The following is a 27,033-nucleotide window of genomic DNA, read 5'->3' as shown; positions in this document are numbered from 1 at the left end:
AAACTCAGCGTTGGTGAAGGCAGGTTTAATGTGATAGCCTGCCTTACCATAATCAGATGCAAAGTTCTCTTAGGCTTGGTAACTCAGAGGAGAGAAAGGAAGATCTCTGGGTGGGGCTGGGAATCAGGATTTGGAAAGCTTGCTCCATGGACCTTCCTTTAAAAGACAACATTTTAAGTAAAATACATGCATATGGCATCAAAAACCTAAGTAGTGCAGATATCTTTTTATGAAAAGCAACAGTCTTCTGCTTCACCTTTTCCCATCTCCCCAGTCCCTTGAGGCAATCACTTTTTTTTATTTGTCTGCTATATGGCGGAGGTCACACCTTTCATTCTTTTTCCATGTGAACATTTTGTTATGGCAGCACCATTTGTTGAATTTTTGTTTGTGTTTTCTTTCTTTTGTTTGCTTATTTGTTCGTTTCTGGGAAGTGCCTGGGCCGGGAATTGAATCTGGGTCTCCCGCATGGCAGGTGAGAATTCTACCACTGAACTGTCCTTGCACCCCTTGCACCCAGTTAAAAGCAATCACTTTTAACCCTAACTTTTGCTTCTGGTTAAAAATTTCATTTCTCTAAATACTATTCTTTAAAAAAAAACTTCTTATTTTGAAATAATTTCAAACTTATAAGAAAGTTGGAGAAATAATTTTTTAAAATACAGAGAACTCCAATATACCCCCTGTTTAGACAGCAGATTTTCCAACTTTCAACATTTCTCACATTTGCTATAGCATTCTCTCTACCTATCTGTCTTCCTAGCTTCTAAACATTTGAGAGTCGGTTGCATGCCTCATGCTCTTTGAACAGTTAATTCTTGATGCATATTTCTGAAGAACAAGGATATCCATTTATCCCTGTAACATTAAGTACAGCTATCAAGTTCAAGAAATTTAACATTGATAAAAAGCTACAGTCTATGTTCCTTTTTTTTTTTTCCAATTATCCCAATGATTGGGACATTTGCCTTTTGGGGATTTTCTCCTCCAATATTAGATCTAGTCCAAGATCATTTATTACATTTAATTGTCATTGTCTCTTCAGCCTCTCTCTCTCTTTTTAAAATTGTGGTAACATATACACAAGCTGAATTTCCCACATCGAGCACTCCCAAGCGGGCATTTCAGGGGCATTAATCACAGTCACATTGTTATTTGTTGTTTGAAATGTTGATGTTTGAAAACCATCAGCATTATCAAAACTTTCCATCAACCCAAACCCTGCACCCCCAAAACCCTGCACGCATTATGCTTTAACTCTTCTCCTCCCTCCCTCTGGTCCCTGGGAACCTGTACTCTACTTTCTATGTCTAGGAATTTGCATGGTGCAGTTAGGTTATGTAAGTGGAATAATACATTGTCCTTTTGTTTCTAGGTTATTGCCCTGCCGTGACATCTTCAAGGTTTATCCAGGCCGCGGCATGCATAGGAGTTTCATTCCTCTGCATGGCTGAATGTGTGCCAGCGTACGCTTTATCACATTATGTTAACCCATTCATCTGTTGGTGGATGCTTGGATTGCGTCCACCTTTTGGCTTTTGTGAATAATGCTGCTATGAACATGGGTGTGCAATTTTCAGCTTTAAGTTCTTGCTTTCAGTTCCTTTGGATATATACCAGAAGTGGGATTGCCCAGTAATTCCATACTTAACTTTGTGAGGACCCACCATACAGCTTTCCACAGCAGCTGCACCTTGATATTCCTACCAGCACTGTAAAGGATTCCTATTTCTCCATGTCCTTGTTATTTTTCTGGTGTTTTTTTCTTAATAATAGCCATTCTAAAGAATGTCGGGCGATATCTCATTATGCCTTTCATTTGCATCTAAATAGTCTTCGTACGCCACTTTTTAATCAATTTATTAATCTTTTATTAATTTATTTATTAATCAATTTATTAATTTATTTATCAATTTATTAATCTAATTTACTTTAAAGAAAATTTACTTGAGGGCTAAACATTTCAATCCAGATAAATCTAATAATAATCTTTATTCTTCCCTCACACTTGACCCAAAATCTGAATTAAAAATAAATTCCTCGGGGGTGAAAGGGGAGTTCAGTGGTAGAATTCTCACCTGCCAAGTGGGAGACCCAGGTTCGATTCCCCACTCATGCACTTCCCAAAAAACAAACAAACAAAACAAACCAACAAAAATTCAATAAATGGTGCTGCAACAACGGGATACTCACATGGAATGAAATGTGATCCTGCCGTACAGCATATAAAAATAATAATAATAGGATAAAAAAATAAATTTCTCTTAGAATGTGAACATTATTACTTCATTATCTTCTAGCATCCAGTGCTGATGAAGAGGCTGGAGACAACCTGATTTTTTTTCCCTTGTAAGTAAATAATAATCTTCTCCACCCTCTCTCCCCCACCTGCACCAAAACCTTGTAGGATTTTTTCTCTTTGTATTCTAACATTTCTAATGATTTATACAACTGCACCCAGCGGTGGGGTCTTTCACCCTTCGACCTCGTGCAATATTCTTGTGTTATTTCATTGATAATTGCCTCTCTTCAATTTTATCTGTTTTCTTTTCCTTGAACTTTTATTAGCTGGGAGTTGGGACTCCTGGCCCAGTCTTCTATGTCTTCTGTCTTTAATCTCAGAATTTTCATATTTTGTTCTTTTTATTTTGTGGTTTTCTCTGTTTTGTTTTCCAATTCTTCTACTGAAGTTTTTAATCTAAAACTTCTAAAAGCACCTAGTTTTGATACTGATTAGAGTGATTTTTTCTTTGTTTGTTTGAAGTTCTCTTATATCCCTCTTTTGGAAATTTGAGCTTTCCTGGGGGCTTGGCATGGCTGATTGTCTTCCTCCTTTGCAGCTGCCCCTTGAGTCTGTGGCTTCTTCCACCTGCTTCACTACTTCTCCATTACTTTCCGTTTTCTAAGGAAATATGCAATTCCTTGTCTGCTGAATAGCTCCTTCTGTTTTCTTCATGGCTCTGGGTTTATACACTTTTTAATTTCCTGTTTACCATTTGAATGAGGAACTTGGGAGGGGAAAAGATAGAAAATCATGTCTTCAAACACTGAATCAAATCAATTCAGATTTTTAAAAAGAACTACTTACGTTCTGATATATGTCACACATACACCTGGTACAAAATATAAACAGTATAAGAGGATAAATGATGAAAAGTAGAGCTTCCTCTAACTTCTGTCCCCTAGCTCAATCAATATCAATATCAGTCATCTATGTCTATTTAAAGACATATCTATTCTCTTTTAAATTCTTTTACACAAATGGTAGCATAGTGCATACTTTCTCCAATTATTCTTCCCTTAACATGTATTTTCATTATTCTAAATTGCTGGCTTATGGAACTACCTCATTTTTAAACCATAATGAATTGTTTTAAAACCATAACTGCATAGTTTTCCACTATATGAATTTACCAAGATTGATTCAACCACCTTCCTATCGGTCGACATGTAGCTGTTTCCTCTTAAAAAAAATATTTAAAATATTTTCTCAGACATGCATTTATTTCTTTCTCTTTAAGTGCAAGATGTGCATCCAAGATGGTGAGTGGCTCTGCTCCATATGGTCATTCAGGGGCCATATGGTTTCTTCCAAGTCACGGTGCTCTGCATTCCCTAGGGCTTGTCTTTGTCAGCATGTTCACAGATGACTCACCCTCCCCGGTTGCAGCCAAAGATAAGAGGAAAGAAAGGGTGAAGGAGGTTTAGTTGCCATCTAGGTAGCCCACATCACTTCCACTCACCTATCACTGAGGGTGGGCGGGGAGTTAATCGTGTGGCCACCACTAACTGCAAGGGCAGATGGGATACATTTCGCCATATGCCCAAGAAAGAAGAGAGAACGGATTTTAGTGGACAACTAGCAGACTCCACCATGGGAACTTGTCATAATATTAATTTGCATTTCTTAGTGTTTTACATTCTTTCAACATATTTCTTTCCCTGTGAAATGTCTATTCATCTTTATTGCTCATTTTTCTATTAGATCCACAGTCTTTTGTATTGATTTGCTAGTACTCCTTATTTATTAAAGAAATTAGTCTTTTATCTTTGACACAAAGTTTCAAATACTTACCCCAATTTGGTTGTTCATCTTTGGATTATGTTTATGTTGTTTTGTTGTGGATGATGAGATATTCTATTTTTATGTAATCAAATTTATTAATTTTTTATTTCATGACTTCTGGGTTTTTATGTCATATTTAGAAAGAGCTACCACTCTCAGATTATTTTTACAATCTCTCATATTTTCATTTACTACTTTCATGCTTTCCTTTTCTTTAGTTAAATTTTAATTTATCTAGAATTTATTTTGATGCAACGTTTGAGGAGTGGATGCAAGATAATTTTTCAGATGACAATTTAGATGTTGCCAGATCATTTGTGGATTAATACTTTCCCTGGTTATTTGAAGTGCTGTTTGTTATCAGTGGGTTCCTCTATAAGCTTGGCTTTATTGGGGGGATTTCTCATTTTTTCACTGATCTATTTATGCGTACCGGCACTACCCCCTGCCATTAGTTCTTTTTATTTTTTTAGACTTGTGTGTGTGTCTACTTTTGATTCCTTATCTTATTTCATTAAAAAACAAATAATGTTATAATTTTTTCACGATCATTTGCCTGGCACAACTTTGCCCACCCTTTTATTTTAAACCCCTGAATCACTTTGTTTTAGTGATTTCTCATACAGAGGCTAACTCTGGGCTATGCGTTGTGGTTCACTATGAGTCTTTTTATTTGCATAGTGAGTTTAGATTTTATTAGCATTTATCGATGGGAAAGATACATTTGCTCTTAATTTGTCATACTTCATGTTACAGGTTCTGGTAACAATTGCTTCCTTTAAAAAAAAGTTTTGCTATGTTTTCTGCGTTCCTTTGTTTGCTGTGTCTGTTTCTTAATTTGGGAGATTGACATTTTTGTCCTAGGATTTCTGTTTGGTCACGATTTTCATTCTCTCCATACTCATTATCCTGGAGAACCTTCTTCAGTTATTTGTCTCACTTGCTCCTTTCTCCTCTTTTATGCTTGTGGTAACTTTGTATAGATCCTGTGCTGGCATCTTTCTGATGATGACTCACCTTTGGGTGAGGCGAGTTCTCCCTGCAACAGTTATTTGTGGGAGGTTCACGCAGGGAGGGGCGTGTTACGGTTGGCAGGAATTCCCCTTGTGACATGGATTGAGGGTGAGTGACCTCCCCAGCCAACAGAGACACACAAAACCTCCCTCCAACAGGCTGCTTCCCGCCCATCGGACCTGTTGGGTGACTCTGCCCCTACTTTTTTTTCATGCCAAACAAAGCCTAGGGAAATCCCTGATGCCAGCCCATGCTGTGTTTATCTTTAAAGGATGTGTTGTGTACTTTGAAGAGAAGAGCTTCGAGGCTCTATTATTTCTTAACAATTACTCACCTTTCTTTTTTTTCTCTAAAATTCCCATTAGTCAGATATTTTACTCCTTAAATGATTACCTATGTCTCCTATCTTTCTTTTTATATTTTTCTGTCTTTTTATTTTTTTGAGATATGCCCTAGAAGACTCATTTGACTCTAACTCCCATCTCTTCTATGAGATTTCAGGTTCAGCAATCATATTTTTAACTTATTTCTTGTTGTCTGTTCTGGTTTTCTGTTTCTATTTTCACATTACAGATTTACAATATTTTCTTCAATTTATCTAAGGACAGTACTTAGACTTTAAAGTTAATTTTCTTAGATATGGATCTTGTACAAAGAATGTATAATATCGAGGTACAGGGGAAAACTGCTGTTGCATGCTATGGGCTGCATTTAACAGGAAAACATCAACAGCACCACAGCAACACCAGGGGTAAATAATGGGGAGAGGGACAAGAGTTAAAGGGAGGTTTGGATTTTCTATTTGGTGAGAGTGTGTTTATCAGTTATTTTCCTCTTTGGGGCAATGAAAAGTGTCTAAAATTGAGAGTGTTGCTGGACTGTTGACTGGACATCGTACATGATGCCCAATGAATGGAGGTGGCTGAAGGATGCACTGACTGAGAGGTGGATTGGTGAGTGATGGTGGAGACATACGATGGAATATTGAGCTGCTACAAAAGGGAACAAAGTTATAAGGTATTCAACGTTGTGAATGAACCTGTTGGACATTTTGTGATGCAAAATAAGCTGGAAACAAGAGAGCAAATATTGTATGGTCTCGTTTAGAAAATACTTATAAGAAAATAGGGACCTGGACTGTAAGCTCTGATAGCAGTCACATTTAGTCTGGAGTGGTAATTGTTATTTCTAGATTTTGAGACGCTGTGCTATATATGTATAACCTGATATTTCTCTTTAACTTTGGGTACTTGGATGACACCTAAGACTTAGAGTTGGAATTCTGCAGCTCTGAAGGTCAGCATTGCCACATACGACAACGGTTAGAGAAATTGAAAAAGAGATGAGGCTTCAATTAGAGACAATCACGAAGACTATTGGGTCAGGATTAAGGTAAATCAGAATACAGGGGTAAGGAAGACATTGTCTATACTTTAGAACTTCACCTCCTCTGTAAGACCAAAGAAAGAAAGGTTAATTTTTTCCAGAGTCTGACTTTTCTGTAGCACATAATCTAACTCAAGCTGTCTGGATAGATCATTTAAATAACCCAAACACAGGGAGCCCAGAATGGAAGTGGGGGCCTGTAATCCCGTAAAGCTTAATGTGATGCCCAGATACAGCTCAGAGTATGTTAACCAGATAATCAAAACATAGTGGCAAAGTCTCTTCAGGGATGGGAGGAAAAATATGGAACTATTAGACTTTACCACTGGGGAAACCGGTGATATTGTCACAAACATTAGTGGCTCCCAAGTCAATAGCCCAAGCCCTCGATCTTGAGGATTGCTCTTGTGAAGCTTTTTTTTTTTGGTATGCTGTATAGCAAGGTCACATTTCATTATTTTCCCATGTGAGTATCCTGTTATTGCAGCACCATTTGTTGAATTTTTGTTTTTTTGTTTTGGTTGTTTGTTTTTGGAGGGAACTGCATAGAATAAGAATCAAACCCAGGTCTCTGCCATGGCAGGTGAGAATTCTACCACTGAACTACCCTTGCACCCCATTGTGAAACTTATTTATGTAGTAGAGAAGCTTAGTCTACCTATAGTTATGCCTAAGCAGAGTTACTTCTGGAGGACCTCTTTTGTTGCTCACATGTGGCCTCACTCTCTCTAAGCCCAACTCTGCAAATGAAATCATTAGCCACCCCCCTATGTAGGACATGACATCCAGGGGTGAAAGTCTCCCTGGAAACATGGGATACGAGTTCCAGGGATGAGCCTGGCCCTGGCACCATGGGACTAACAATGTCTCCCTAACCTAAAGGGGGAAAAGAATTGTATCAAAATAAGGTATCAGTGGCAGAGAGAGTTCAAATAGAGTTCAGAGGCTGCTCTGGAGGCTACTTTACGCAAGCTTCAGCTAGACATTGCTACTTATCATAGTTTGCCAAACCCCAACCAAAGCCATTCCTGCCAATCCTAAAGAACACCTAGGGCATTGTACGAGATCCTGCAAAGGTTCTATGCACTAGTGCTACTTTCCAGAAACCTACAACCTCCAGATGGGTTCCTAGGCCAGATAAGTCCTGAAACCCAGAGAGGCCAGCCTCTCCAGAACTTTAACTACTTCTATCCCCCTATCCCATATTATCAACGGCCCCTAAAAACATGAAAAAAATTAGAATGGGCATAGCCCAAATAACCTTAAAGATCAAAGGAGAGAGATCAGAGGAGATGGTGGAGTTACACAGAGAAGGTCGGGTTTAACAAATGAGTATGACTGCTGAATCATTATATTGATATTTCCTTAAGTCTCCAGTGTCTTGGAGCAGCTAGAAGTAAAAATCTAAAATTGTGGAATTGTAATCCATACCAAACTCTGAAATCTGTTCTATAACTAATTGTTGTGATGTGCTTTGAAATTTGAAAATATGTTTATTTTTCACAATTAAAAAAATACTTTAAAAAAAGTTAATTTTGTTTCCTAACTTAATGGTTTCCTCCAAAGTCAGTTGTCTTCTCCATTTATCTACATTGCTCTCCTCTATGTTGCTGATTCTCTTCTGAAAGTCTGGGGAGACTTGGATGCTCCTGTACGTTTAAGGATGAGTGACAAGGCTAATAATTCTGATTAGATGCTGTGGGCTCTCTGTCGACTTCTCCTTGAATGGAGCGGTAAGTAAGGTTATCTGTGTCCACAGGTGGGGTTTGTTGACTGAGTTTTATTCAGGAAAGGCAGGTGAGGAAAGCAAGCAGGCAATTTCCCCCACCCTCCTGCCCCTGACACACTCCAATCCAAGTCAGCAAAAAGGAATATTTTCCTCTGAGGCCCCAGACTCACACTAGCGGCCGTAGTACAATCCAGCCTGTCGATTCAAGGCTTTTTGGAAAAGAGCCTTCTGGTGTCTGCCCGTTGGGAACCAACCAGTTGTTCTGTGAGGGAAGGGGGAGGCGTGGAGAAGAGACAGGGGGTTTCTGCAGGCAGCTGGCTCACACACAGAGCTTCAGTTACTCCGCCTTGTTTGCAGCCCCACATCCCACTTCATTCCTCCAGCTCAGCGCCTCTCAAGCGCTCCTTTGGCAATATTGGTGCCAGACTCCATGCTCACCCCTCACCGCCCTGTCCCAGCCACCAACACCCTCCATCCCTTTTCCTCCTTCAGGAATTGTTTGTCATCCTTCATCTGCCAGTGACCCTCTTTTCTCATCCTTTTTGCCACTGTAGGTTTATTCTCTGTGTGCCTCTTGTTTTAAAATTCAGTGAGTATGGGCCATGGTGGCTCCATGGCAGAGTTCTCACCTGCCATGCCGGAGACCTGGGTTCAATTCCCAGTGCCTGCCCACGCAAAAAAAAAAAAAAAAAAAATTCGGTGTACTCTTGGGCAAGAGAGGCAACGCACATGTTCAGTGCTCCATCACCCCTGGCTTGAGTCCAAGACAGATGTCCTGGTCCCCAGTGCCCAACAATTCCCAGGCGTTTGGAGGTCTTCCCCCACTTCAAAAACAGCCTCTCACACAATTTCTCCAGTATCCTTCTTAAAATGTGAGAACCAAAATTAGCTACATTCCTCTTCGAACAGTTTGGGTAACACTGAATATAGAAGGTAAATTGCTTTATTTGGCATATTCATGTGAACAGTATTTGTTATCAGGAAACATCATGTCTATCACTGATTCATTTTCAATGCATGCAATGACCCTCACTCTTCTTCTTATTGTTCTATTGTCTAAGAATTCGTTCTCCAGCTTGAGGTGAAATACTTGGACATTCTTGGTCCTTAATACTCCTCTTTACTACTATTGAATATCACACTTTTCAGATGAAATGGTTTTCTAAGTAAGAAAAACCTTATAAAAATAAGATTCACATACACACAGTGAACATTGCAAGGGCTCTAATATGCTTTTAAGTTCCTTCTCTTTTTTTTTTTTGCATTGGCAGGCTCCAGAAATCGAACCCGAGTCTCTGGCATGGCAGGTGAGAATTCTAACACTGAGCCACCGTCGCACCCCGCTCTGATATGGTTTTCTTGTGTACAGTTATCAGACTTGTTAGCTACATTATTCTATAATTCTGCTCTTTGATAAAGAGAAACATTTATGCCCCACAAGACGTGATGTGTTTCCTAAGGTTGACATTGCAACATTAACCCCTATTTATTGCAGTTCATCTTTTAATTAGGAGAATGCTTTATGGTGTGAGTAAAAAAAAAAAAACCTAATGGCTTCATCAAATTCTTAATCCCTCTACTCATAATATAGAAAGAAGAAAAAACAATAACAATATCTTACTACCATTTTCTCTCTTTACTTGCACGTCCCACCCCAAAGAACTCTACAGAAGGAAAGTATCGTGCTGAGACTTTGTCCAAGTTGTTGACACTCCTGACAACGAGCTATCCCAGCAAATTATTATTTACTGCTTATGGGCAAAATATCATATGCATTTGCATATTACTATAATGGTAGCTAAGTGCTCTCTGTGGGTTACTTGAAATTATGATTTTTCATGTATAAGGAGTTTCAAGACATTATCTTCAAACAAAATGTCAAGCAGCACATCAACATGCTAGACATGTACAAGAATAGGTGCTGTGGTTGGGGGACAGGGTAGGGGAGGGGCAGAGTCCCAGTCTCTAAGCCTCGCTCCCAGCTCTTGAGACGTATCCTCTCGATACGCACTGGGTCAACCTCTAATGGACACCCTGGTGGAGAAAACACAATAGGATTAATCCAAGAGCTCATTTCAAAAGTAAGTAGGTAGATGTCACTCGGAGAGACGGTAACAGGATCCCGGGGAGTAGGAGGCAAACCCAGTTTTGGCAGGGGTCGGGGGAAGCTTATACAATTTGGCAGTGGCGGGAATGCAGATAAAACAGAAAATATTACAAAGAGAAAATGACTTTAGAGGCTTCCTACGGCCTTGGAAAGGGTTTGTGCAAGCAAAGCTTCTTTAGCTCCATGGTAGATCTGCACTTTTTTTTTTTTCTGGAGCTGGACCAGCGCTGCAGGGGATGAGGCAGGAAGAGCCTTAGGGAGTGGGTAGTAGAGGCTGTAGAACAGTAAAGAAGCAGGGACAAGGTGGGGGGTCGGGGGAACTAGGAATCTTTGGGTTTGGCAATGAGTAAAATTTCGGAAATCTTAGTAAGTGTTGTTTCCATAAAGATTAGAGGTTGGGAATTAGATTGGAAAGAATCCAAGTGAGACTATTAGCTGTCAGGAAGCTCACACAACAGGAGCAAACAGCCTAATCCTGGAGGCTGTGAACCCACAGGGAGAAATCCAAGGAATACCATGGCTTCCACAGCTCCTGCCTCCATCCTGTCTCCTCCTTCGCCTTTCCAAGGCCCACTGGGTTAATAATATACGGAATGATCCCCCTTCCCCTAGACTTCATATGCCCTCATCCCCCACCCCCTGAAAAAAAAATTACTTGTGTTCAACTAAAGATTTGGTGACACTTTTAATTTTCTATTCTATCATGATGTCTGTGGAATAAGACGGTTACCATTGAAATACCAAATGTGTTTGTCACCAAAAGTCACAATAAGCAAAAAGGTTTAGAGGGAAAACATCACCAGATCAAGAGCTGGGCCTACCTTTTAAGACTGAAATGATCATAGGTCTTACCAATGATTGAGTCTTGTGCCATTTTGATAGCAATTCCTCCTACCTTAAATAATAAAGCAGCCCAAGAGCATCTCTGTCTCATTGACATTTAAAACTCAATTTTGTCATGGGAGAAATAAGTTTTAAGAAGTCATCAGTGGGGGTGCAAGGGTAGTTTAGTGGTAGAATTCTGGCCTGCCATGTGGGAGACGTGGGTCCGATTCCCAACCCGTGCACTTCCCAAAAACAAACAAGCAAGCAAGCAAACAAAAACTCAATAAATGGTGCTGCAAGAACAGGACGCTCACATGGAAAACAAATAAAATGTGACCCTCACCATACAGCATACAAAGAAAAAAGACTCATCAGCTCACTACTAAGGCAACACTAGTAGAAAAAGAGTCAGGAGAATGACTGGTATCCTAGTTTTAAGTCGATATGACTATATAACCAAAAAGAGTAGCCCTAAATTTCCATCATAGCAACTCACTGTAATTTCCAGATTTTAACTAAGCAATGATTAGACAGTTATCCCGGCTTAACAGAGCACTCTCATTCTAGGAAGTTCAAAGCACTTTAAAAATTCTTCAAATGGGAACATGAACTTAAAGATACTGCAAATAGCTCCTGGTCTTTCTGGGGGTGAAAGAAAGTATAGAATAACAAACCCAGCAGTGGGGGAGCCTTTTGCATCTACCTCCCTGAAATACGGTTTCCTTTTTTGGAAAAATGAATTGGACTTGTACTAAGTGCTATCCATGCTTCTCAGCCATTATGCTTTCTTGCTTTCACATCACTCACATCAACGACCCATTTCTAATGAAAAAAGAACTCATTGTATACCTGCCCAGGGTGAATTCCAAATGGTCATGATAGGAGGAAAGGGGAGGGGTGGGGAATAGACCTTGAGGGAGTCACACTGATTGAGAGGGTTAGTCTGTCTCTTCTGGGGACGGTAGGCTGGGTGTGTGTTGTTTGAATTCTCCCAGACTCTTATATACAACCCAGGATTTTTCTTCCCTCCCATCCACTCCCATTTGTGAGTTCTTGTTCTAAGTGACACTTTATTCACCATATAAAGAATAGTTAAGTGAACTGAAGAAGTTTGGCTTGAAGAAGGGGTGAAAGGGGGAAAGGGAATATACTACAGCTATCCTCAAATGTTGAAAGGGCTGTCATGGAGGGGAGGACTTCAGGTTCTTCAGTGTGATGACTAGGGGCAGAATTAGGATCAAAAAGTAAAGGTTATCAACAGGTAAATCTCAGCTCATTGCAATTATTTTTTCTAAATTCAAGTAGCCCCTAAATTGAAGGTGTTTCTTCAAAAACCCCCAAGTTCCCCATTCCGTAATTATTTCAGGTATTGAAAATGTTTGAATCAAGGAAGGATCAAACTATTTGGCACCAAGTTCTTTCCATCTTTTCAGTCCTGAAACATGTAGGGCACTTTAGTTGTCAAAATGCCCCTACCCGCAAGTGAAATCATTGCCCTCCCTCCTACGTGGGACATGACATCCAGGGGTGAAAGTCTCCCTGGTGGCATGGGACATGACTCCCAGGGGTGAGTCTGGCCCTGGCACTGTGGGATTAACAATGCCATCCTGATCAAAAGGGGGAGAAGAAGTGTAACAAATAAGGTATCAGTGGTTGAGAGTTCAAACAGAGTCAGGAGGCTACTCTGGAAGTTGCTGTTTCCCTAGCCTCAGTTAGACATTGCTACTATCATAACTTGCCAAACCTCATCAAAACCATTCCTAACAATCCTAAAGAACACCTAGGGCAATATATGATCTTACAAAAATTCCATGCACTGGGATGACTTTCCAGAAACCTACAACCTCCAGATGGGTCCCTGGACCAGACAAGTCCTGAAACGTAGAGGGCCCAGCCTCTCCAGAATATCAGCTAGTTCCATCTCCCTAACCCCATATTATCGACAGCCTCTTCCAACATGAAAAAGTTAGAAAGGGCATAGCCCAAATACCCATAAAGAGTGGCATAGAAAAATCAAAGGTGATGGTGGAGTTATACACAGAAGATAGGACTTAACAAATGAATATGATTGCTGAATCATTATATTGATATTTCTTTTAGTCTCCAGTATTTTGGGGCAGCTGGAAGTAAAATAAAAAATTGTGGAACTGTAACCCAAACCGAACTCTGAAATCTGTTCTTCAGCTAATCGTTGCACTGTGCTTTGAAATTATTGCTTTTTTGTATATGTTGTTTTTCACAAAAAAAAAAAAAAAGTCGACTGTGATGATAAAAAAGTATTTATTCCTTCTAGCCTCCCCTGCTCTGAAGCTGGTATGGTAGCCCATGAGAAACTCTGGGATCTGTCCTGTAACTACTTGTTGAAGAATGCTTTGAAAACTACTGCTTTTTTCTTTCTTAGTTTTGTATACATGTTATATTATACAATTTTAAAACTTTTTTAAAAAGTATAATAGCAAAACAAATAAAAAACAAAACAAAAATGCCTCTACCCATTTGTCTTATTTGCCCTTCCTAATAACCTCACGTTATGTCCCCAATGTTTCCCTGATGAGGACATTGAGGCTCAGAAAAATAAGCAACCTGCCAAAGGAAAACGCGGTTACTAGAGAACAGAGTTGGGATTAGACCCTCAATCTTCAAACTCCCAGTGCAGACTTCTGCCGCTGTTCTGTGCTGCTAGCACAGAAATTCCTTTTTTAAAATGAAGGCAGCAAAGGTGGGTGGTTCAGAGGTAGAACCGCTCGCATTCCATGCGGAGACCCGGGTTTGGTTCCCAGACCATGCACCACAAACACAGGCAGCAAAGGGCAGGACTGCTGGGAGCACAGAGCTCACAGTCCACTGTTCCAAGACGTCTGCTTCTAGGCGGAGCTCTCTGCAGCCCCAGCGAGTGCCGCTCTGCTGAAAAGCCGCAAGTCATGTGTCTCAACTCTGACATTTGGGGGATCCTTGGACAGAATGGTCTCATTCTTGGGGTTGTCCAATGGCACCTTTAAACTGACACAGAGCTCTTGATTGCCAGGCTGGGGTGTACTCCTTCGCACGCACTTTGTTTCCATACACCCCTGGCGACAGAAAACATGCTGAGCCTCCTATAAGAAAATAATCTGCTATTAGGCCCTCAATTTATCCCGCCGGCCACTTTTGATGAACTTGGCCCAGACTTCCCGCATCACAGTGTGTGTAATTTATTACCGTCTGGGATACTTCTATGAATGAACAATCTTCCTGTCCCATGAGCCTGTCATCTCTGCTCCTGGATCCACAAATTCTACCTCAATTTGGTCTTGAACTAACAGGCTCATATTATAGCTTTTCACCAGGAAATCCATTTGCAAGTCGATGTTCCGCATTTAGCAGCTTTACTGAAGAATTGACAGGTTACAGGGAGAACTTGGGTTGCAGACCACAGAACAGTCCGTACACGTCCTGGCTTATTCCGCGTGCTTCTCTGGCGTCCCTTCCCGCAACCCATCACCTGACCCTCTTCCTCACACACGCACGCCCTTGGCAAACGTACACCTATCTTTCACTCTAATTGCTATTCTCATGGACACAGCCCCTTCAGGCCAATCTGTCTTCCCTGGCTTGTCTGAAACTAAGATAAATCAAATAGTCCCAATTTCATCACCCATGAAAGCACCTGTGCTGCTGCTGACTCTGATTTCATAAAGCTGACCTTCCTCCCAAGAAAATCTCCCTTAAATTAATCTAATTACCATGGCTGGAATTTTACTGATTGGACAGATTAGTGATTCTCAGCTGGGAATGAATTAGTCTGCTATAATCCCCAGAAGACCGTTGGCAATATTTGGAGACATTTTTGATTGTCACAACTGGGGGTGGGTGCTACTGGCCTCTAGTGGGTAGAGGCCAGGGATGCTGCTAAGCATCCTAAATGCCCAGGCCTTACCCCACAACAAAGAATTTGTCAGTCTACATTGTCAATAGGGCTGAGGTTGAGAAGCCTTGGATTAGACAACTGATTTAACCCTGCCTTAAATTTTGCCAGTTAGGCAATAAGCAGCCTTATTAAAATGCGAGCAAGCATGGAAAACAGTCTGCATAACTTTAATCAGATTGCTTTTCCTTAGAACACCTAGAGGAAGTCAGTCTCTCTAAGATACAGGGTACTCCAACAGGCAATTCCAGGGGAAAGGAAGAGAAAAAGAAGAGGTGGGGGTTCACGGTGGAGCATGAGGCATTTTAAGATAGGATAGGCTGAGGAACTACAGTGGCAGCTTCGAAGAACTAGAAGGTTGCACCAGTAATCAACTGGAACAAGAAATGAAGCTGTTGATGCACAGCCACTTCCACAGTCACTTGAAAATATGCCGCTGGAGAAGCATCGTCATCATGACAATCCACACGTGAGTTATAAAACCATGGTAACAATTTTCACATCTAGAATGCCTATCCTGCTAGAAGGTCAAAGCACTTAATTATTAATCAGCTGAATATTTACTCCCTTCTCCCATTTCATTATCCTTCTAAATTGGAGGAGAGCGGTGTGCAGTTTGCTTTTCAATTGCGTTTTCTCCTTTTTCTTGAAGGGAAGGATATGTTGCCAAAAATACTCATGAACTCCTTCCTGGTTTTTATGATGGAGAAAATGGTTTATTTATTTTGCAATTGCATTCACATTAAAATAGCAACAAGGGGCCGTGGGGGTGAGAGGCCTCGGGCTCAGCTCCCTCCACAGGCTGCTGAAACACTTGCTGAGCCTCGAGAGGGTCTCTCAGCCCAAGATTCCCGGATGCAGCTCCCAAGGCTCAGAAACATGTACGTATCCTGTTTAGATTGAGGCCAAATTTCAAGGGCTGTGGAGACGGTTGAGCGCAGCCACTGACACCAGTCAGTTTTTCTCGAACACGAGGATCTAAGAACCACCAGGACCTAATCAAAGGCGCTGCTGTGATGTCCTGGGCCCCCTCTCTTGCCCACCAGCAGCCCTGGCTGCCCTTGGGCATTTCTGGCTGGCAGTGGCCCTTTGGTTCTCTTCCAGGATCTGGCTGCTCTGCTAAAACAACCTTGTTTCAGCCAGGACCCGCCTCCCTGATCCCACCCCAGTGAGGGACCCCCCCACCCCAGATGACATGGGATTTTGCCTAAGGCCAAATTTGAGGATTGGGGACTAGGAACAAAAAAAAAATAGCTGCTTTAAAATAGCACAAAAAGCTGTTGTTGTCCAGTGCTGCAAGTATCGGTGACTTTTACGGCCAGATAAAAAAAGGAATTGGGGTAGACACCCTGGACAAGGCACTTCTGCAAATATGAAAGCTGACTCCAACACAGGAAGGAAAAGGCAATATGCATGTCCTCCGGCTGCCTGTCGCCAAAGCTTACACTGGGCCCACAGGGCAGCGTCCTGAGCCCTCCCGCTCTCTCTTGCCCTGTGTTCTGTGGGCTCTTGGCAGTGATTGCCCTGGGGGTCAGCATTTGCCCAGATTCCTCAATAAAAGCAGACTGAAGAGTTCACATCAACTCTTCTACTCAACCAAGCTTGAAAGAAGGAGGAAGGCAAGAGAAAGAAGAAATGCCCTTTTAGTTCCTTTCAAGATGTTAGTTCCCAGGAATTCTTTACATCCTTCAAAAGTTCACAGTGTGTAGTGCTATAGGCTTTCTCTAATATACAAGGCTCTGATTGCAGAAGGCCTGTGACACCCAAATGCCATGAAAACAGTGTAGGGCTTTGTATTAGTATCCCAGTTGCTAAAACAAATAGCACACAATGGGTTAGCATAACAATAGGAAGTCATGGTTTCAGAGGCAAGAAGACTCGCTTCTTCCTGGGGTCAGGTCCGTATCTCCTGGTGGTCCAGCAATATTTGGGGTCTCTTGGCTTTTCTGTCACATGGCAGTGCACATGGCAGTGCCTTCTCCTTTCTCTTCCAGCTTCTGGCTGCTCCCCATGGTTTCTCCCTTTTCCATGTTGAATTTCTTTTGCTTATTAGGACCCTAACCATATTGGATAAGAGCCCCCTTCACTCAGTTTGGGCACACCTCAACTAATAACATCTTCACAGCTCATATTTACAAATGGGTTCATACACACAAGCCTGGAGGTTGAGACCTTAACATGCCTTTTGTGGAAGACGTGATTCAATCCCCAACAGGTTTATTAAGCAGAGACCCTCAGTAGTTACACGGCCAGAAACTGTAAGGACCCAGGAAGGGACTTCAAGACATAAAGAAGCAGAAGGGAAGGGATCGTGCCTCTTCTCTGCGGAGCATCCTAGTTTGCATGACAGGGAATGTGGCTTGTGAAGAGAAGCGGGCATAGAGGGAGGGTCTAGGAGTCATTTGAATTCTTTAAACTCAGTAGATTTGAGATTGGCAGAAGGAGGCAAGGACTGAAGTGGGCTCAGGGAGGAGGGGCAGATTGTAAATGACGTAATCAAGGCCTAATTTACCATATCAAACAGATTTTTGTAATTATCCACACAACTATCATTCTTTAAAAAAATTTAACCATTTACGCCCAAACTTCAAACAAATTAAATTGTCATTTTTTTCCCCAGGATGTCTTTTATGCTCTGTGAACATACCTGAATCCTACAGGTTTGACTTAAAAGGAACTATTTCATATTTCATTTATTGGATTTACTATCTTTCAGATCACAAAACTAATGGCTACCCTCTAGCCCATCATGTTAATACACACAATGTGACCAGTCCCCCGAGTTGGACATTGTTCCAACTTTCCACTATTATTAAGGTAAATTACACTGAAATTCACATTTTTAAAATTAATTCCTCTCTTTTGGATTAATTCTTTAAGCATGTCCAGAGAAGGACTAATGGACCTAAGTGAATCATTTTAGGACTATCATTCTTGAGAAGTGATTGAATGCCTAAGGTTATTTATATATATATATATCACCACCACTAATTACCAATACACAGAGCTCAAATCACTGACAAACATATCCAGTTAACCCTAAAGGCACCTCGTTTTCTTTTTTAATCTGTCAAATCAGTGCTTAGTTTATGAAATTGTTTCATTGATAAATATTTTCTAATAAACAATGAACAAAAATCAAACATTCTTGGCATACAAACATCCTTGGCATGGTTACAATCAATGGCTCACAATTTCATCACAAAGTTGTGTATTCATCACCATATCATTTTTTTGAACATTTGCATCTCTCCAGCAAAAGAAAGAAAAAAGAAAAAACTCATACATGCCATACCCCTTACCACTCCCTTTTATTGACCATTGAGTATTTCAATCTACTCAATTTATTTTAACCTTTGTTCCCTCTGTTATTTGTTTATTTCTTATCCATATTTTTTACTCATCTATCCGTACCCTGCATAAAAGGAGCATCAGACACAAGGTTTTCACAATCACACAGTCACATTATGAAAGCTATATCATTATGCAATCATCTTCAAGAAACATGGCTACTGGAACACATCTCTACAGTTTCAGGTACTTTCCTCTAGCCTCTCTAATATACCATAAACTAAAAGGGGGATATCTATATAATGCATGAGAATAACCTCCAGGATAACCTCTCAACTCTGTTTGAAATCTTTCAGCCACTGACACTTTATTTTGTCTCATTTCTCTCTTCCCCCTTCAGGTGGAGAAAGTTTTCTCAATCCTGTGATACTGAGTCCCAGCTCATTCTAGGATTTCTGTCCCATGTTGCTAGGAAGGTCCACACCCCTGGGAGTCATGTCCCACATAGAGAGGGGGAGGGCAGTGAGTTCACTTGCCATGTTGGCTGAGAGACAGGCCGCATCTGAGCAACAGAAGAGCTTCCCTTGGGGGTGACTCTCAGGCCTACTTCTCAGTAGGCTTAGCTTATTCTTTTCAGGGATAACTTTCATGGGGATAAACCCAAAGATTGAGGGCTTGGATAAAGGCACCTCTTAAATACTTGAAGGCCACAGGTACATCCTTACCTTGTTCCTGACCTTAGAACTGCATCGTTTAATTTCCCAGCACATGAGATTTCCTAGTTAACTCCTAGCTCAGTGGACAGAGAACATTATCTGTATGATTTCAATACTTTAAAATTTGTTAAGACTTTTTAAAAGTCCACATATGGTCAAATTTCACAGATTTGTAAATTCTCCTTCTGTTTACAGAAATTTTAAAAATTGTATGGCTTCCGGAACCCTGCACATATTTTTAATTTTATCTTTTGTCTCTTAAAACATCGTTAAGCAGAGTTGTCCTATAGTCTGTAGCTCATGATTTCAATATCTGAACTCTCCGAGGGTCTGTTTCTATGGTTTCTGCTGGTTTCTTTGGGTGACTGATTCATTTTGACTGCAAGATGCTCAGTGCCATTGAGACAGTGGAAAAATCCGAGGCCTTGGGAGGAAAATCTATGATATTTCCAGGCTTCTTGGGACATCACCAGTCCAGGACTACCTTAAGCTAACATCAGTATTTGACAATTTGTTTGTTTTATTTGGCTGCTTAGACAATGTAAATCTAGACTGTGAGTCCACAGGAAAACTGGCTTGTGACTGCAGCGAGGCAGGGCCTCCCCACCCACCCCCACCCCTTTCTACCCTTGTTCTGCATTAACCCAGCAGTCATTTGGTTGGCATGGGGGAGAGGATTATTCCTCACTCACCATCACCTTTATCTGAGGGTGTAGGACCTGGAGGTCCCTTCTTGGCATGATGTGTCCCCCCACCTGTCTGTCTCACCTGGCAAGGACTCATCCTTTGCTGGGATCCATGAACACCCTCCCAGAAAAGGCTCCTGCAAGTCCTTCTCACCTCTCTGGTCGCTTCTTTAAGCGACCCACAATTAGCCTCCCACAATTCTTGACTCTCCTGCATATTAATTGAATGGCACATCAGTTAAAAATAAGGATAGACGAGTCATAGGTAAACTGCTGGGATACCTTATTTGGCTCATTTAAATTTGACGGTGGGTTTCAATAGGCGGCTTTCCAACTGTCAAGGTCAGGTTCATGTGTCAACTTGGCCAAGGGATGGTACCTGTTTATCTGGTTGGGCAAGTGCTGGCCTGTCTGTTGCGATGAGGACATTTCATAGAATTAGATCATGATCATCTCAGCTGCATCCACAGCTGATTCCATTTGTAATCAGCCAAAGGGGAGTGTCTTCTGCAATGAGTGATGCTTAATCTGATCACTGGAAGCCTTTTAAGGAAGATTCAGAAGAAACAGGCTCTTCCTGCTTTGACTGGTGAGCCTCTCCTGTGGAGTTCATCCAGACCCTCCAAAAGAATCGTCGGCTTCACAGCCTGTTCTGCGGATTTTGGACTCTGCGTTCCCATGGTCACATGAGACACTTTTATAAATTTTATATTTGCGAGTGTTCCCTGCTGATTCTGTTTCTCCAGAGAACCCTGACTAATACACCAACTAATATGAATACCCATCATATTTTAAAAATACTTTAATCACCATTATTCTTTGCAGCTTCATCTTTGCCCTTAATTCATACTTCATCTATGTAAGCATGACCAAACTGCACAGAACAAAAGACTGTTGGCTGAGTAACACTAGACATTGTTAGAAATTTCTCAGCAGGTGAGGAATAGAGACAGCCTTCAAGAAATGGAAAAGACCAAAATCATGTAGAACCAGCCCCATGGTGTGAAAAAAGCAAACTCACTCCCAGTATCTCAGGTAGGGAATCATTCAATAGCACTAGCACCATTAATTCCATCATTGTCCATAGCAGGTATTTACTGAGCATCTACTGACATTTGGGCCTGTCCTAGATGTTCTTGACCAGCGATGATCAGAGAGTAAAGGAAATTAATTATTATAATCAAAATCTTCTGAATATGAAATGTAAATTTTATAGGCTAAAATCTTTTGTCTCAAGGTGCAGTCTGCATGTTTGGGTAGCAATGGTCACATCATCATCCTCCTGCATATATGTAGATTTGTAAAGTTAAAACTTGTGAACAATTCTGGGTTAAAATTAATTAGTTCTTTACAAAGGTCAGACAAATTGTTAATTCCCATTCCATTAGTAATTCCAACAGCCTGCAAAATCTTCTGTCATTAGGCCCAATTAAGTACAGTGTACCTCAGCTGTCTAAAGCACACTGAAAGAAAAGGGTCATATTTTCATTTTTGTTCACAGCTTCTTGTCCCCCTGCCTGATTCAATATAAGCTTAGCTAAGTCTCTTTCAGACTGACAGCCGCTGAAGCAGGCTAATCAGCAGAACACAATTCCTCATAAAATGCTGCATTTCGGTTCTTTATTTATTTCTAGTGGAACAATGGTTCTCACACATTAATTCTGCCCTAGAAAGTTTTCTGTAATTAACACTGTAATGTAACCACGAAGACTAGATTCTGAAATGAAAACAATATTGCTATTTTGTCATTAACCAACTCCTCCTAATCATGTCATCTCCAAAGTTATGCATGTGGTTTCAACAGAAATGAAATGACTCAACAGATTGCCTCGCATCACTTTCACTTCATTTGTCTCAGAAAGAAAACGGGCCAACCAGATATAAGGCGATGGAGAAAGCAATGGCTCAAAGTGGCTAAAACTTTCTACAATCCTCAAGTCAATGGAAAAAACGTTTTAATGAACGCTTGCCACTTAGACTGCAAATTAAAAAAAAAATTGGAGTTGTCCAAATTACTGTAAGTTATTCAAAGAGAGGAGAGAAAGAGGATAAGGAAGGCATAAAGAAAGGCAGGGATTAAGGAAGAAAAATAGAGGGAAAGAGGAGGGAAGGAAGCAGGGGAGGGAGGAAAGAGGAGCATGAGAAAGGAAAAAGACAAAAGGAAAGGAGAAATAAATAAACATTGGAGGTATGGGGGTATGGAAGGTTTTGGGTGATCTTTTTGTACTTTTATTTTTATTCTTCTTTTCATTGTTTTGGGTGTAATGAAAATGTTCAAAAATCTATTGTAATGACGAATGCACAGCTTTATGATGATACTGTGAATCATTGATTGTACACTTTGGATGATTAAATCTCAATTAAAAAATCAATGAAATAAAAAGAGGAAAGGAGAGAAGGAAAAGATAAGGGGAAGGAAGGAAACAAGGAAACAAGGAAGAAAGGGAAAGACAAAAAGTTAACTGGAAGAGAACTTTGTTAACTGTATTCATGAGTGTTTTATCATCGATAAGTAGGGTATGCAGAGGCAGTCAGCAAAATGGTATAACTCTGCTCCTGAAGATACGCTTCAGAAAATACCCAGTGGAGCAGGAAGAATTTCCAACTCTTTGTTATTCTTTCACTTATTGTTTGAAAAGCCACCACAGGCTATTCTCTGGCTCTTTTCTCCCCCCTTTAGCTTGGATGCCATGACAACTGCCATGTGATCTGCTGCAAACACAGCCTGTCTCCAGGGCTTTGCATAAAGAAGGTTTGAGCTGATGAGGCTCCTTCCTTTGAAAGGAGCAGGGACATTATACTGTTGAAGATGCACCGAGCCTCCCAATTGACTTTTCCCTGGGCCAGTCACTACCTGCAGCAGAGATGGAATAAAGCCTATCAAGACCACAGGAAAAAGGTAGGAAAGACCTTCTGTCTGGCCCCAGTGACTTGCTCCCGAAGGCAGAGCTCTCCCTCCCATCTCACATTTGGGAGTTGAAAGGAGGAAGGTTAACAAGCATTCGCACCCCGACAATGACCACAGGGAGGCCCGTGGAGGAGACAGCCGCCTTCTGTTTGCCATCTCATCCTCTGTAAGACCAGCAGGCTCTGCAGTCAAACCACCAAGGCCCTCTGATATCCATCTCCCCAACCCCCAACCCCATCCGTCTTTCCTGCAGTTCCTTCCTGCTGCTTCTCTCCTGAGGTGCTGCTGCCAAGTCAGAGCATTCCAGCACAGCCTCTGTCTTGGGAGATCTTGCAGACATGTAATCGGTCTCTGTGGTCGGAAGTGCTGCTCTGCTGTTATTAAACGCCTGCAGAGCTGGTGTCATCAGCCTCAGCCAGCGGGACTCCTGCTGCGTCCTAGGGCATAGCTTTGACTCCCCAGTCCAGAGAGTCCGTCAGCTCTGATATGGGGTTCTGGGTTCCAGCACCCTGGGAGCAGAAGGAACAGAAACCAAGCTGTGCAGAATAAACAGCTGCACCATCCAATCCCATGTGTGCACTGCCATCGAAGTAAAGCACATGTCCATCCTCTCCGCCAGGGAGACGGGCTGCTGTTGACACCCATCCTGGCCACACACTGGTGTCTTTGAAAAGTGGCCCCTTTGCGTTCACCCCTGGGCTTTCCGTCATGCTCTGATCCTTTAGAGTTGTGTTATTGTGGAGCCAATGTATTGAGAACTAAGTTCTGGCTTTTAAATTATGGATAAAGTTTCTATCTCTGCTGCAGAGCAGAGGTAGCAGGGCAATATTTGTGAAATGCCAGGGCTTTCTTTGGAAACCAAAAGGTAATTTTTGTTTTGGAGATGTCGTGATTGGAATAACATTTCCTAAGAACGTTTGTAATATATGTTACCCATACAACAAAAATTCCATTAACCAGATCATCATTTTCCATGTGCCGTGTTCTAGGACCATCCTATCATTAATTATGACATATGTTTATTTCCTAAATGACTTTAAATTATCTTAAGGCAAAAAGACCCAAGGGGCCGTTTCCCCTATGAAAACTGTGTATTCCAAAGAGAGATTAAAAGCCCAATGACAATCTCTTTATTTTCGTTAGTAGATATGCATTATTATTTCCATTTATTTAATACAGATATGGAATTCATTTGATGAATGTTCCCCATGTAGTTCCAAAATGACCCACATGAGTCTTCTGCCTACAGGATGGTTTTTAACAACTCGAGTGGAGTCATCCTGGTTAAATAATGTTCAACTTACCATATCTCTGTAAGTCTTTGTTGATCAAAGTCAAAACATATTTTTAAGAAGGGGGGTGTTTGGATTTTGAGTCTGGGAATGGGGGCGTTTCCAGGGAGAAAGTAAACAGAAAGACTTTTGTGGGATATTGAAATGGCACGGAAAGAGCAAGATCTAGGCAAATATTTCTATTCCCCCCCCACCCCAATGTTCTGCCTTCCAGGCTTACAGGTGACACATGATTTCTGGGGGTAGCACAGCAGTTAAATTTAGTGCAAGGGCTCTCATTTTGCTCCAGCCACTGTTGTATCTTGCTGCTCCTAGAAGAAACCAAACTCAGCCTCATCTCAACCATTTACACTTGCTGTTTCTCCTGCACTGAACATTCTTCCCCCAGGAACTCACTTCCTTTGGCTCTCTCCCCAGAGAAGTCTTCTCTGTCTCCTCTCTTTAAGAAGCATTCCCCCATCCCTCTGCTCTATCTGTCATAAACATGACTTAGATAACATTAGCATTTGTATCTTTTTTATTTCCCCCACAAGAATATAAGCTCTATAATCACAATGACTATTTCTTTCACTATGATAGTCTCAGGACCTAAAACATATAGTAAACACGTAATAAATAGTTGTTGAATATAAGAATGAAAGTCAGGGAAAAATTGAAAAGGGGGTCTATGGCACTGATAAATTTAAATCAATGACCATTACATCTTTGAATACTCTATAAGACTACTGCAGAGTCCATAGATATTTTGTTCATTTTTGTATTCCAAGGATGAGGATAGTCCTTTGCATGAGGTAGGAGGACAATAAATACCTTGGCTGAGGTAAATAAGTGTGCCATATTTATAGGACACTGTGAGATAAAGGTTTGAAATGGTCATTGTGGAAAATGGAGAGCTAATTGAATAGGAAAGTTTAGTGGTATTAATAGTAGATGTATTGTCCCACATATAGTTGGTAAACATAAATTCAAAATAGCACCAACAGTACTGCAGTTTTCTCTAGCAACCCTCAGTCGCTTGGGTCTATGAATGGAGTTGTTGGAATAACCCCATGCTGGCTTACTGCCTGCAACAGAAAGGCAATGAGGCCAGGGAATTGAACATATCAGCAAGAATGAGGTCACAGTGCTAGACCATGGCTTCTAAACTGAGAGGGAATGAAGGGAAAGCAGAGGCCACAAGAAGGAAGGAAAAGGGGTTTTTTCAGAATGGAAATCAAAATAAGGTCAAGAAATCATTCCTGGGTATGGTTGATTATGAAAATAAAAGGCTAGTGGAATTGTGGGTGAAGAATAGGAACCATGTCCAAGAGGGAGTAGTTGCAGATGAGGGGTGTGGTCTGGGTGAGCCTGGTGGGGGTGGGGAAGAGTAGTGGAGAAGGTCACTGGACATAAAGAGGGGAGAGGATTGAGAGTTCAGGGAGCTGGAACAGTTGTCAGCATGGTTGTAGAAATCATTTACAAAGAAGTGGGATGAAGAGCAAGACTATGGTTCAGATATTGGCCCCACTGGAAGAGTGATAATTTGGGACTGGCCACTACAGGGAAGGGATGAGGAGGAAGAGAGAGTATTGGGGTCTTACTACCCAGCCTGCAAAGGGCAGGGTCTGAACACGAGGGAGGAGGAGCAGTGCTCCGGAAACAGCAGTGGGGGGGCAAGCAGAACCCCTCCATCATCTCAAATTTCACCAACTGGCGATTACAACCAGGAATGATGAACAAATTCCTCTCCCATATTAAGAGTAAGGCAGAAACAACTCTTTAGAATAACTTAGTTTATATTTCTTGGGTGAGAAATCTTGAAAATATAAAGGATTTTGATGCAATGGAGAGAGAGAGGAAAAAAAAACCCTTGGAGAATACTGTGTCCCAAAGCTTCTAATGGCTCTCCTCAAAAAAAGTGTTAAGGACTTCGACCTTAGCCTGGTGTGTTCTACCTTATAATAGAGCACTCTCCCAGTCTTCCTCCCATCATAGTTTGCCAGGCTGCTTTGGCAAATACCACACAATGGGTTGTCTTAAATAACAAAGATTTATTGACTTGTGGTTTCAGAGGCCAGAAGTACCAAGACAAGGGGCAGCCAGGCTTCTTAGCCAAGCGGTAAAAGCCAAGTCACACGGCAATGTCCCTTGTCTCCTCCTGATAGCTTTTCTCTGGCTCACTGAGTCTGAATTTCTTCTGCTTATTAAGACTTCCAGAAAGACTAATTATGGTCCATTCGGTTGGGCCTTACCTAACTAAGATCCTAGAAGGTCCTGTTCACAAAGGAGTCTGCACCCTACCTAAAAGTACATCCAAAGGTCCTGTTTACAAATGAGTTCATACACACAGGAACGCAGAATAAGTTTAAGAATTTGTCTTTGTGGGGGCACATGATTCAATAAACCACACCCCCCATCACCCTATTACATGCATCTGGGATTGCAGTCAGGTTAGTTGTGCCCCTCACAGTCCCATCTCTGCTGTATTGCTCACTGTGCCTCTTCAAGGAAGACCTTCTTCCCTTACATATGCTACCTAATCTTCCACATTCATCAATTGTCATTCCTTTATGAAGCTTTTGATGATCTATGCTGGTGAATGCTGTCTCTGCCTCCAACGATGCATCACAGTAGTTTGTGTCTCTTTTTATGATACATCATGTTCTCTCTTTTACTTAAACAGCTTATATCTGTGCCTTCTTTAGTTAAGCCCTTCTGACAGCAGAGGATAGAGACGCCAAGTAATGAGACATCTGTATAAGGAAACACGAATATCAACCAAATAGCCAAATCTCATGGGAACTCAGGAAAATCTGCACAAGTAGGGAAGGGAAAGAGTGTGTTGCATGGTGGAGTCATGGGTAAAACCCAGGCACACAATTGCTGGATCATAAGGTTAAACTCTGTTTAGCTTTGTAAGGAACTGCCAGACTATCTTCCAAAGTAGCGATACCATTTTGCATTCTCACCAGCGATAAATGAGAGTTCCTGTTGCTCCGTGTCCTCACCAGCATTTGGTGGTGTCAGTGTTTTGGATTTTGGCCACTCTAATAGGCTTATAGTGGTATCTCATTATTACTTTAATTGGCATTTCCCTAATGACATTTGATATCAGGCATCTTTTCATATG

General features: G+C 41.3%; 1 protein-coding gene across 1 annotated transcript in view; it reads left to right on the top strand.

The window, feature by feature from the left end:
* Nucleotides 1–21,683: 21,683 nt before the first annotated feature.
* CFAP97D2 (CFAP97 domain containing 2) overlaps nucleotides 21,684–27,033 on the top strand; it is a 36,377-nt gene continuing 31,027 nt past the window's right edge. The window contains exons 1-2 of the mRNA XM_077135129.1: nucleotides 21,684–21,741; nucleotides 22,405–22,623. Coding sequence (XP_076991244.1) covers nucleotides 22,534–22,623 — 90 coding nt within the window. The 5' untranslated portion in view covers nucleotides 21,684–21,741; nucleotides 22,405–22,533. The remainder of the gene's footprint in view (nucleotides 21,742–22,404; nucleotides 22,624–27,033) is intronic.

Source organism: Tamandua tetradactyla, chromosome 17 (genome assembly GCF_023851605.1).
Source record: "Tamandua tetradactyla isolate mTamTet1 chromosome 17, mTamTet1.pri, whole genome shotgun sequence".
NCBI lineage: Eukaryota > Metazoa > Chordata > Mammalia > Pilosa > Myrmecophagidae > Tamandua > Tamandua tetradactyla.
Note: the sequence above shows the minus strand (reverse complement) of the source record. Positions and strands in the feature narration are given on the sequence as shown.